The 12,525-nt window shown below is 50.1% G+C and overlaps 1 protein-coding gene across 4 annotated transcripts in view; it reads left to right on the top strand.

Annotated features, from left to right (window-relative positions):
- Nucleotides 1–12,525, top strand: part of ACTR3B (actin related protein 3B) — a 73,874-nt gene that overhangs the window by 44,522 nt on the left and 16,827 nt on the right. For 3 of the 4 annotated variants that reach the window (XM_040260531.1, XM_040260529.1, XM_040260530.1), the window contains 4 exons: nucleotides 4,748–4,843; nucleotides 5,749–5,856; nucleotides 9,284–9,427; nucleotides 12,228–12,401. In XM_040260531.1, the coding sequence (XP_040116465.1) occupies nucleotides 4,748–4,843; nucleotides 5,749–5,856; nucleotides 9,284–9,427; nucleotides 12,228–12,401 (522 nt within the window). Of the gene's footprint in view, nucleotides 1–3,734; nucleotides 3,794–4,747; nucleotides 4,844–5,748; nucleotides 5,857–9,283; nucleotides 9,428–12,227; nucleotides 12,402–12,525 lie in introns of those variants that run through there. The other variant, XM_040260532.1, reaches the window with a different exon arrangement.

Consider the following 12,525-nt stretch of genomic DNA (forward strand, 5'->3'; position numbering starts at 1 on the left):
GTGTTCTCTCTCCCATCCGGGGAATATATTGATTCTAATTACAGTGATTAAAACTTGCTTGGGGCACTGTGTTTGAGCTTTGCCTTGGTTGCTAGACAGGAGTCTGAACTAAAGCCCCCCATCGACAGCCAGACTGACTTGTTTGAAGAGACAGCACACAGCATGGAGTTAGAAGGAGCAGAGGACTTCCAGTCTGTGGGGGTCTCCTCTCGGCTCTGCGCTGCCTCCTAGGTTTGTGTCCTGAGAGGACACGTTCCTGAGAGGACCCCGCCTTTCCTGGGTCTTAACCAGAGAGCTTAGGGTGCAGGCATGGGGACTGCACATGGGCTTGTTTGTACCGTGGTAACGAGATACACCGGAGAAGGCAATGGCACCCCACTCCAGTACTCTTGCCTGGAAACTCCCATGGACGGAGGAGCCTGGTGGGCTGCAGTCCATGGGGTCACAAAGAGTCGGACACGACTCAGTGACTTCACTTTCACTTTTCACTTTTATGCATTGGAGAAGGAAATGGCAACCCACTCCAGTGTTCTTGCCTGGAGAATCCCAGGGACGGGGAGCCTGGTGGGCTGCCGTCTATGGGGTCGCACAGAGTCAGACACGACTGAAGCGACTTAGCAGCAGCAGCGAGATACACACACTGCTGTACATCTCGGGCTTTAAATTTTATTTTAGACTCAATGGTGATGAAAAGCATTGTGTGAAATGTACCCCTTTAAGCGTATGTTAGTGTTTAGTCCAGCGGTTTGCCTGTGTTCACCCTGTGCTGTGACAGGTCTCTGGAACGTCCCCATCTCACGATCTGGCACTCTGCCCTTCAAGCAGCTCCTAACCCTCTCCCCGCACACCTTCTTTTATTTTTTGAAGTTGTTGACACAGAAGAACATTTAGGAGTGTTCATTTAACAGCTTATTCGAGAGAGTGCTCCGTATCAGCACCCATGGAGCCCACCCTTTTCAGTTGCTGCGGAAGGCTGTGTTTATGGACGTGGTGTCTTTGGTGCGTCAGTTCCCGGTGACGGGCATTTAGGCTTTTGCTGATCTTAGGAACAGCGCCTCTCTGAGGCACTTCTTGTTTTTGGCCTGGACAGGGTAATGTGATTTTGTTTCGTGGTCTCAGCCGAGAGACTGTGTCGTTCTTAGACGTGTTTCTCCCTGCTCCTTGCTGATGCTCTTGGTAACAATAACTCACCACATGCCAGGTGCTCCTGTGAGGTCAGCGCTAATTGTGCATAGAGAGAGGAAGTCACTTTCCAAACTTAGGAAAATCGAAGGCGGGGCGTGGACCACAGAGCTCTCCTCTTGGCTGGGCTGGTGTGGCTCGGCTCAACTGTTTTTCTGCCTGCTGTGGTGTCTGGTTTTGATGTGTTTTGTTTGTGTGTTCGTGTTTGAAAACTCAGGTTTGATTTTTCTCTTTGATTTCTATTGGGTGAGTTCTTCCTGAGAATTCAGTACTTAAAAAAAATGGTTTTAGTTACTTTTATTTGTACAGTTTAAAATATATTGAAAGAATGTTAGACTTCAGAAAGTTTTAAAAAAAATCTTTACAGATTACTTCCATATACTCTTCCTCCAGCTCCCTCTGTTAACATCTTTCATAACCACAGTGTAATTATCAAAACTAGAAAATCAAAATTGATGTGATGCTGCTAACTCAGCCACAATCCAGATTTGGATTTTTCTGGTATTTCCCGTTTTTTGTCCCAAGACTCGGTATTTAAAAAAAAAATTAGCGTAGCTATACTTTTGCATATTTACGTGTATTTGTAGGGGTGACTACTTCTTCCTGTGCTTAGGGACTACGTTGTTACATTTCTGCATTTTTCTTGCCTTCTCTTTCCTCTGTCACCTGCTTTGGACTGACTGTTACTAAACACTGGGCTTCCCTGGTGGCTCAGAGGGTAAGGGATCGCCTGCAATACAGGAGACCGGGGTTCGATCCCTGGGTCAGGAAGATCCGCTGGAGAAGGGAATGGCTACCCACTCCACTATTCCTGCCTGGAGAATTCCACAGATGGAGGAGCCTGGCTGTAGTCCATGGGGTTGCGAAGAGTTGGGCATGACTAACACTTTCACTAAACAGTCTAATATTTGCGTCTATAACATTATGTATACTAAGGTATGTGATACTCTGTCAATAAAACAATTATTTTTTGATTCCATGATACAAGGGTATCAATTTCTTTTTATTCTTTCCTCCTTTCCATGTATACCTCTCAACTCAGTACTGGTCCTGCTGATTTAATTTACAGTGTTTACATTCTGTTCTATAGCTATAATTCTCAGAAAAGAAAAATCTTTATTTCTACTTAAATGGATTAATTGCTCACTGTGAGTCATTGGCTGTACTTTCTGCATTTTTACTGTTTGGCTAAAGCTTATCTCCTAATATAGGAATGAGATTCTCCCAGGTTCTTACATGTTTAAAAGTGAAAAGTGAAAGTCGCTCAGTTGTGTCTGACTCTTTGCGACCCCGTGGACTATACAGTCCATGGGACTCTCCAGGCCAGATTACTGGAACCACTCCCTTCCCCAGGGGATCTTGCCAACCCAGGAGTCGAACCCAGGTCTCCCACACTGCAGGCAGATCTTTACCAGCTGAGCTCTCAGGGAAGATTTGTTTTTGCAACACAATTGGTGAGCAGTGTGGCCTCACCTTCCTGCCCTGAAGACCCTGTAAGTGACCCAGTGGCACACACGTGTCTGTGTTGATGGCTGAGACTGGCTGTACTTTCCGTGCTTTAAGGGTGTTCTAGTGTGCTTGAACATTTGTTGTTGTTGAGTCGCTAAGTCGTGTCTGACTCTTTGTGACCCCGTGGACTGCAGCTCGCCAGGCTTCCCTGTCCTTCAGTATCTCCTGGAGTTTGCTTAAACTCGTGTCTGTAGAGTTGGTGATGCCATCCAACCATCTCATCCTCTGTCATCCCCTTCTCCTCTTGCCCTCAAGCTTTCCCAGCATCAGGGTCTTTCCCACTGAGTTGGCTCTTCTCATCAGGTGGCCAGAGTATCTGGAGCTATTTCTCCACTCTTCCCCTGTAGCATATTGGATACCTTTTGACCTGGGGCGGGGGGGCGGGCGGTCCATCTTCTGATGTCATATCTTTTTGCCTTTTCATACTATTCATGAGGTTCTTCTGGCAGGAATAGTGGAGTAGGTTGCCATTTTCTCTTCCAAAGAACCACGTTTTGTTAGAACTCTCCATTATGACCCATCCATCTTGGATCGCCCTGCAGGGCATGACTCATCACTTCATTGAGTTATGCAAACCCCTTCGCCATGACAGATCTGTGATCCATGAAGGGGCTGCTTTTCCAGACTAAGCGTGGTAAAATCCCACAGTGTTTTCTCAGAGTTCTGGAGGCTTCAGGTCTGCAGTCAGGGTGCCATCAGGGCTGGTGTATGGTGAGACCTTTCTTCCTGACGTCTTCATGTCCTCCACAGCCTTCCCTCTGTGCTGGTGTGAAAGAGAGCTCTCCCGTGTGTCTTCCTTCTCTTGCAAAGACATTAATCCTGTGGAGTTAGGGCTCCCCTATGACCTCATGTACCCCTCTTCCCTCCCTAGAGGCTTTGTCTCCAGATGCATTCACACAGGGTTGGGGCTTCAGCGTAGGAATTCTGGGAGACGCAGCTCAGTCTATAACAACGGGTAACGTGGAATTTTGCCTAAAGGCCCAGAGAATTTTTATTTATTTATTTTTTCTTTTCTTTTTTTGCAGCTTAAATATATGATGTATATCCATATTTATTGACATGGAAAAGTGTTCACAACATACTGCTGAATGACAAAAAGCAGGTTTATTTATTCTTTTTCTCTTTCTGTAATTCTGTTTACTTCCTCCTCTTTGATAACAGTGGCTACTTTAAAACAGATGCTTCAGTTTTCTGAAACGTTGTCACCATGATTTTCGCCTGCTTCGTGTTTTCTGTTTTTCTGGGTAAATGTTTTTGGTCTGCCGTTTGTTTTTCCTGCTAGTTTTCTGTCTTCCCTCCCTTTCTCTTGCGGTGTTTTTACACAGCCTTTGGCTGGTTTCTTTGAGTTCTTTCCTCATCTTGGAATGAAGGGAGTTCTTCTGGACAGCTCTGCGTGTGAGTTTGGGCCGGGCGCGGGTGAAGTGGGTCTGGGCGAATCTGCTTCTGCGTGGGTCTTTCTGCCTCGCAGCTGATGGCAAAGCTGCCTCATCTGACCTTGTGGCCTGTGCTCTCAAAGCAGCTGGGGCTCCGGGGAGGGAGGCTTCTCAGCTCTTCTCTGCTCAGACTGGTCTGCTCCACGCGGGGGCGCCCTGCTTCAGCTCTTCTCTGGAGACCCGCGTGGCTGGCCTGCCATCTGGAGTCACCGGTCCTTCCCCTTCTTGGCGTCCTCTCTTGTCTCAGGGGGTGGGAGTGGGGTTACTGCCCTGGGCAACTCGCCACAGGTCTCCTCAGCTTCAGGGTGTGTGGGTGTTGCATTATCGAAGATAGAGTTTCCTTTTCTGTGTCTGGTTCTTGTTTGGGGGTGGCTAGTAAGAGCAGAAGTGTTTAGAGAGGTTTTTGCTCTGCTGTGTCAAAGCTCCTAAGACATTAGGAGCTGTAAGACCTGTTTCTTAAAGTACAGATTTCTTTAGAGCATTCCCTGGGTGTGCCTTACCTGTGAAATTAGGAAATGGTACAGCAGCCTAGTTATCATGCTTTTAGGGTAACGTTTTTACGATTCTGTTGTAGTGACATGAAATTTGAGTGAATGCTACATATAGTGAATGTTTTCTTACAGACAGAACCACCACTGAATACACCAGAAAATCGAGAGTATCTCGCAGAAATTATGTTTGAATCGTTTAATGTCCCAGGACTCTACATTGCAGTTCAGGTAAAAGCAGAGTGATTTTTATGATTCTTAAATATCCTTGGCTGTCTCATAGTGGAAGGTGATCCTAAAGGCCCCAGTTGTGAGACTGCTGTGTGCTCTTCCTTTTCTGTACCCTACACACACACACACACACCCCAACATACTAAAACACACACATACAGACACACACACAGTATTTGGGTTTGAACTCAAATGCTGTACAAACATGTTTTGGGATCTATGTTTTTATGGAGTTGTCCAGCTTTTGTCTTTTCACATACGTTAGCATCTAAGGTATGTGGGTGACAAGCTTGAGACAATGGTTCTTTTTTGGTTTCTTTCACTTCTGATCATAAAAAGGAAAAGATGCTATAGAATTTGTTGAAAAACAAAACAAGGGTCTCTAAAGGGTCCCCCCTTTGGGATTTGGGCTCCATGAGCTTGTAGAAGCTAATTGTTCTTAATGTGGGTTTTTTGTTGGTTTTGGTTGTTGTTGTTTATCTGCTATTCTATATAAAGAAACTGAGATTTTTGGGAATAAATTTTTAAAAAGTATCTCCCAAAATATTTTCTGCATACTCTGGTCCTTCACTTCTAAGAAAAAGGAGGAGGAGGAGTTAACATGGAAAATTAATCTGGGAGACAGCACATGCCACGACCTCTGGTGGTTCTCACCAGCTTTTCTTAGCAAGGCTCTGCTTTATTTTGCGGAAGCCTTGACTCCTCAGGTGAAGCCTACAGAATTTGCATGTTAGTCTCCCATGGGACTGGGATCTGAATTCTGGGGGGAGGATGGAGGATGGGGAAGGGAGGAGTTACTCAGACTTGCTGAGTAGGAGAAGGCTTGGCTGAGCCTGAGAACCCTCAGGTGAAGGCCTTGGGAAGAGTCTCCTTGAAGGCTCACGGTCTTTGTGTCTCCCGTGCAGGCAGTGCTGGCTCTGGCCGCCTCATGGACGTCGCGCCAGGTGGGCGAACGCACGTTAACGGGGATCGTCATCGACAGCGGGGACGGGGTCACCCACGCCATCCCAGTGGTAAGCGGCGTCTTCAGGGCTTCACTCTGTGGGCCTCACCCGATTGGAGGTGAGGGAAGAGATGAAGGGAAAACCCTTCTGGAGTTTAGACACCACTTGAGAAGACATGGCTGCACTCAGCAAAGGTAGCAGGAGTTTTACACCCCGGAATGTGAGAAGGAACACAGTGCCCCGTGCCCGTGGCGCTGGCAGTGTGGGCTCTGCAGTGGGAGGTTCTGCAGTCAGAATGTCAGCAGTGGTTTGGGGTCTCCTGGGCTCTGCGTGATCCCGTGGTGCATCACCAGGGGGTCTTCCTGGCTCACGTTCTGAGCTGTCTGCTTGGGTATCACTAGCTCAGGATGACCTCTTTGCTGTGTGACAAGAGGTGGGTAGCTTGACCCAGCTCCTGCTTTAGAGGAATTGCTTCTTGCTTCTTATTTAAGAGCCAAGAAAGGGAGATTCTCTGGTGGCTCAGATGGTAAAGAATCTGCCTGCAGTGCAGGAGACCGAGGTTCTATCCCTGGGTTGGAAAGATTCCCTGGAGAATGGAACTGCACCGCACTCCAGTATTCTTGCTTGGAGAATCCCACGGACAGAGGAGCTACAGTCCATAGAGTTACAGAGTTGGACATGACTGATTTTCACTTTCAAGGGACGATTGTTCATTTTGGCCTGCAGAATACCCTGTAATGTCACTTTTTGGTTTTAAATTTCAAAGTATTACAGAAGTGATTTCTTAATTCAGGCTTTAAGAGAACACTATCTGTTTTTTCTTTCAGTCCAGTGGATTATTTAAATTAATTATTTGAAAGTGAAAGTCACTCAGTCGTGTCCAACTGTTTGTGACCCCATGGATTATACATTCCATAGAATTCTCCAGGCCAGAGTACTGGAGCGGGTATCTGTTCCCTTCTCCAAGGGGGATCTTCCCGACCCAGGGATTGAGCCCAGGTCTCCTGCATTGCAGGCGGATTCTTTACCAGCTGAGCCACCAGGGAAGCAAATTATTTGGTTTGCTCTTTTAAAGATGAATTGAAGCTGCCTGCAGGGGGTGCACAGTGGACAGTTAGACCCGCTCTGATTCCTCATCTACCTCCTCCAGACTCAGATTCAACCCTGTTACTAGTTATCAATGGATACTGCACGTGTGTTTTCTGCATATATGGGTGCGTGTGTGTGTGTAACTTTTAAAAGTGCAAACTGGGTGTTTTTTTTTTTTTAAAGTAATTCATTTACTTTGATTGAAAAAATAGTCACCATTTCATTTCAGGCATTTGAGAAGTGATATACTAATATGCTAAAGCTTTAATTCCTGGAAGGCCAGCGTTCACTGCAGGGGAAGATTCCTGCGTCCACAGTCAGGAGGATACAGCCACATTCCTCCTGCCTGCCCCCCTGCCAGCGTGCCCCAGCCCCGGAGGTGGGGGATGAGGAGAGATGAGGCAGAGCTGGGCCCTGAGCCCTCCCTGCTCTTGATGGCCATGACTGGCGTTGGAGACCCTCGAGGTTACCACTGAGGGCTGGCTTCCGTGCTGAGGTCATGCCCTCAGAGACAGGGCAGACCTGGGTCTGGACGGCACCTTGCTCTTTGCCTCCCTCTGGCATCTGGTTGAGGAGAAGAAAAGAAAACTTCTACATGGTGTTCAGGCCCACAGAGAAAGCTGTTGTTCAGCTTTTTATCTGTTTTATATTTCCATTATTTTCCTGATTATAAAAATTACATTTGTTGAACAAAATCTGGAGAAATAGAGAAGGGAAAAAAAGACCTGTAATACCCACCAAGAGGACTGCATTATGCTTTTGGTTACATCTTTCTAAGCTTCTAAACACACGTGCATGTATATTAAGCAGAATAAGAATATTTTGTGTCTGATTTTGTATTCTGATTGTGCAGTGTAATCCTAAATTTATATTTTGCATATTGGTTTATCCCTAAAAATGTATGGTTAAATATTCTGTGGAAAAAATAGTCACTACATAATAGCCCATCCTCTGGGTATAGCATCACTCATTTATTTTCCTGTTGTTGGTTTTGTGGGGCGTTTTAATATATTTAATGCTGTGATGAAGCTGATTGAACTTTGGTTGAATTCATTTTAGAAAATGTCATATATAAAGCATAGATGGTAAAGAACCTGCCTGCAGTGCGGGAGACCTGGGTTTGATCCCTGGGTCAGGAAGATCTGCTGGAGAAGGGAACAGCGACCCACTCCAGTGCTCTTATCTGGGGAATTCCATGCACAGAGGAGCCTGGTGGGCTACAGAGACTGAGTAACTAACACAAGGCATAGAATATAAAAATTGTGAGTGGTTTGTGTCAGAGTGTTTATGTTGATCTTTATTACTTTAGTAATTTGTTTATATCTTTTCTCTTGATCTTAAAATATTTAATAAATGGCTTGGACTCTTTGGAAAGGCCACAGCTTCTCTGCTAGATGGAGTTACGTCAGAAGAAACCCCAAGAGGAACTCAGGGACTTGTTCCTGCAACTTAATTTGTGATGGTGTCTGTGCTTACAGTTGTTAGGACTGACACGCCGTAACATGGAGCCGCCTCTGTCTGCTCTGTCCCAGGGGCTCGTGGCCCAGGAGACAGGGCTTCACGGGAGACTCTGAGGGTCGCTTCTTCACTCGAGGAAGCTGGGGTCGGGCTCCTCGCTGACCGTCAGCTCCATGGAGTGAGCTGGAGGCGCCTAGCCTGGCTTCTGTGGCAGCTGTGCCCCGCAGGACAGTGGGCGGGGGCGCCGGGCTGCAGCTCCTTGCTGGCACTGCCGGAGGACAGCCCAGTCCCTCCCAGCGTGGTCCCCCATGCGGAGCGCTCAGGTGGGCTAACCAGTCCTCATCCCTGAGCAGTGCCGCTCACTCTGCGGTGGAGGGGACTGCTTATTGGGCGCTTACTACCTGCCCGGGACAGGCTGGGTGCTGGACTTACCCATGAAGGCTGTATCACCAACATCCACCCCATTTGCCCCACATTATGGATGAGGGCGCCGAGGCTGAAACGTGTTACCAGCATCCACGGTCCCGCAGCCCACGCCTGTGAACCGGACTGAGTCCAGGTTGTTGGAATCTGCGTCCTGCCTGCTAACCAGATCGCTGACTTTTTACTACAGGTCCATTTCTAGTTGCTGTAACACTTATAAATAAAACTTTTTCCTTTTTGTTAGAGGAACAAAAGGAGGATGATGCCGTTGGTTCTGACTGGCAGCCGTGCATTTTGGAAATGAACAGTTTTACAGGGTTTTCTCTTAACAGTCTTGATGAAAACGTCAGGTTCTACTAACGGAACCGCACTCGGCTCCAGGCCCGAGCGAGCCCTCCGCAGACAGTGTGTGTGGCCGCGGGAAACGCCGTGGTGCTGGGCGGGCAGGGCTGACTCAGCGCCGGGAGCCCGTGCCTCCTGGACTTGCTCACAGGCCTCCCCCTCGTCTTTTCCCCTCCTTCCCTAGGCAGAAGGCTACGTGATTGGAAGCTGCATCAAGCACATCCCGATCGCAGGGCGGGACATCACCTATTTCATCCAGCAGCTGCTGCGGGAGCGGGAGGCGGGGATCCCCCCGGAGCAGTCGCTGGAGACCGCCAAAGCCATCAAGGTAGAGACAGGCGGGGGCAGGCCTGTCTGGGGGCGAGAGAAATGGTGTTTGGAGGGTTCCCTTGCTGCCACTGCCCCCAGCCCCGCTCCAGCCCCGCCCCAGCCCCGCCCCCAGCTTCATCTTCCTTCCTCCTCCCTCCCCGAGAGAACGTGTGTCTCCAACCATTTATGATTGTGGGGGTTCCTGCTGTTAATGAAGACAGTTTGGTGGCCGGGGTTGAGCCCCAGACCCAGGCCAGCATCATTTCAAGGAGCCTAATTAGGTTAGAACTTCAGTTAGCTGAGCGTGTCTGCTTCCCCTCTCTCCAAGTTCATCTGTAACTTAGAGAGCAGCAGCAGTGACGTCAGGAGTCTGGTGAAGTCAGCCAGCGTTCAGACGCATTTCCAGCACCTGTAGAGTGTGATTCTGAGCCCTGTGAATTACAGCTCAGAGTAATGCTGTTCCAGGGTGGGGTCATAGATCGGCGCCCCCCACCCTACCCCCTGTCGTTTCTAGACTGTAATGACCATGCTGGAAAGGTTTCAGAGGGCTTTAAAGATCAAATCAGTAAGATGAGAAGAAAAACGTCCTACCGAGTCTTTCTAAAAGTGCCCACTTGACCGGGCTCATCAGTCTGGTCTTTGTGTTTCTCTGTATGTAGCAGCTGACAAACCCTTTTTAAAGGAGCTTTCTTTCCAGGTTGAAAATCAGGACAAATTACTGTTTTTTATTATAGCCAAAATGCAAGAGAGTCTTCATAACACAAGGGTGATTATCATACAGATGAAGAGCAAGGGTTTTGTTTACAGAGAGTATTTAAGTCGCTGGTCTCCAGCGACTGCTCCGTGGGGGCGACAGGGGGCCTTGGGCGTCTCCCCTTCTCATAGAGCACACAGCGTCTGAACCTCAGGGAGTTCAGCCTCCCCTGCCTGTCCCCCACTAAGCACCCAGTAGGGGGCTTGAAGGAAAGGGAGCAAGGGGGCACTCTCTTGTTTCCCCGCCCTCGGTGAGCACAGGTGTTCTGGGGCTGGGGCTCCTGCGAGGAGGGGCCCTTGCTGCCCTGGGTGTCCAGGACAGGAGCTTCCAGGGAGGGGCTTCTCAGAGCCGAACTCGCAGCCCCGGCCCAACCCCAGATCCGCCCTCTCCCCCTGGGAAGCTCCCGGAAGCATCCTTTTAGACTGAAACCTACCCCATTTGCCCTCCATTCCTCGCCTTTCTTCTCGTCCCCTCCCTGCCCCCTCCCTGCCCCCTCCCTGCCCCCTCTGTCTCGCACGTGACCAGCCCTCGGGGCGGATGTCGAGGAGCAGAGCCCTGAGCGGTGACTGAGGGGCTGCTTTCCAGGTTCCTGTGGTGGCCTTTCCTTTGTCGCGGGCCTTCTGGGGCCCTGTGCTGACCCTGACCCTGGATCTGGTGTGTTCAGGCCACACAGTGTGTGGCTCAGCTGTGAGGTGGGGGCTGAGAGACCCTTGTCCCTCCAGCCAGCTGCCAGGCCTGTGGTTAGTCCTCTGCTCACTCCTCCCTGAGACTGCGGCGAGGGCGTCCTGGAAAGGTGGTAGGGCCCCTGCACCCCATAGGGGTGGTCTCCGCAGGCCTGAGGCTGGTGGGCCTGGCACTCACGAGCCTGGCAGTGGGGGTCCAGAGCTTAGTGCAGACACGGCCGCGCCCCGTCCAGCGTCACTGAGGTGTTCGTGCCATCACTTGGAGCAGCTGAGGTGCCCTGAGAAGCTGAGCAGGCCTCCAGGGCAGCAGCATGTTTCTGCAGTCTGCAGACTGGCAGTCGCATGGACTCACTGTGATATTAATGAGCACAGTGTTGTGGAGCTCATAATTTGACAGAGTATATCAAGGATGGCATTAGGGTCTGTCTCAGGGATTCTAGGACACTTCAAACTTACTATCGTGAAACCACCTTCAGAGGCCCTAAAATGTGCGGTGGGCATGAGCTCTGCGCCTGGTGGTGAACACAGCCCACGTTGCCCACAGGCAGCTTTATTTCAGGATCTGGTACTCAAGAGCCACCTGCTGCTCTGCTGAGGTCAGTTCTCAGGACAGGTGATTGACCAGAGATCCCCAGGGGGGCACCACCAGACGCCAGGGAGACACTGGGCACGTCTCAGGCTGGTGCTGGTGTCCGGGTGAAAACCAGGAGCAGTTCTCAGGCCGCAGCGCGCGGCCGCTCCGTCCTGCCCATCGGCCTCTTCTTTCATCCGTGGCACCTGGCACCTTGTAAGGTGCCGTATGGTCTGCTTATTCGCCATGGTCGTTGCTTACTCTCCTGACTCTGCGCTAGAGTGTGTGCTCCAGTGGGCAGGGGTGTGTGTGTGTTTTGTTGTGAGTCCAGTGTGTCCATGTTGTGGAGTTGGTGGCCCTGCCGTGTCAGACTGCACAGCAGGTTCACGACCCGGGATCAGCCGTGTTCGGCATCGGGGTGAAGTCGGCTGTGTTCAGTGTGGGGCTGCAGCGCAGGTCTGCTGGTCCAGGTGGACGGCCGTGAGTGCCCGGGCAGGTGCTGTGTGGGGCCCACGAGGAATAAGGAGACAGGAGATGGAGACAAGATACTTAGTACATGCCATCAGACAGTACTTCAGCTGATCAGCAGCAGAATATGAGGGAAAGGCTAAGATGAGTAGCTGAGCTGCAAAGCAAGCAGGTTCACTCACAGTCCGGAGCAGAGTCATGAAAATTCTGTGAGGCCTGACTGCGTCCACATTGGAGTTGTGATGAGCAGGCAGGACTGGTTTCGGGGTGTCCAGGGCTGGGGGTTACTGGGTCTTGGTCAGATGCAGACTCTGGTGACTTCTGTGTGTGTGTGTGTCTGCAGGAGAAATACTGCTACATCTGCCCTGATATAGTAAAGGAGTTCGCCAAGTACGACGTGGATCCTCGGAAGTGGATCAAACAGTACACGGGGATCAACGCCATCAACCAGAAGAAGTTCGTCATAGATGTCGGCTACGAAAGGTTCCTAGGCCCTGAGATTTTCTTTCACCCAGAGGTAAAGAGGCGGGCTTTCTGAGAGCGAAGTCCGCGTGTGTGGTGGAGTGATGCTGCCCCCTGGTGTCTGTAGGCAGCAGTCCTCGGGCCGCCTTCCCGTGAGCACCGCCGGGTGCCCGCCCTAC

The sequence above is a fragment of the Oryx dammah genome, unplaced genomic scaffold (genome assembly GCF_014754425.2).
Source record: "Oryx dammah isolate SB20612 unplaced genomic scaffold, SCBI_Odam_1.1 HiC_scaffold_18, whole genome shotgun sequence".
Classification (NCBI taxonomy): Eukaryota; Metazoa; Chordata; class Mammalia; order Artiodactyla; family Bovidae; genus Oryx; species Oryx dammah.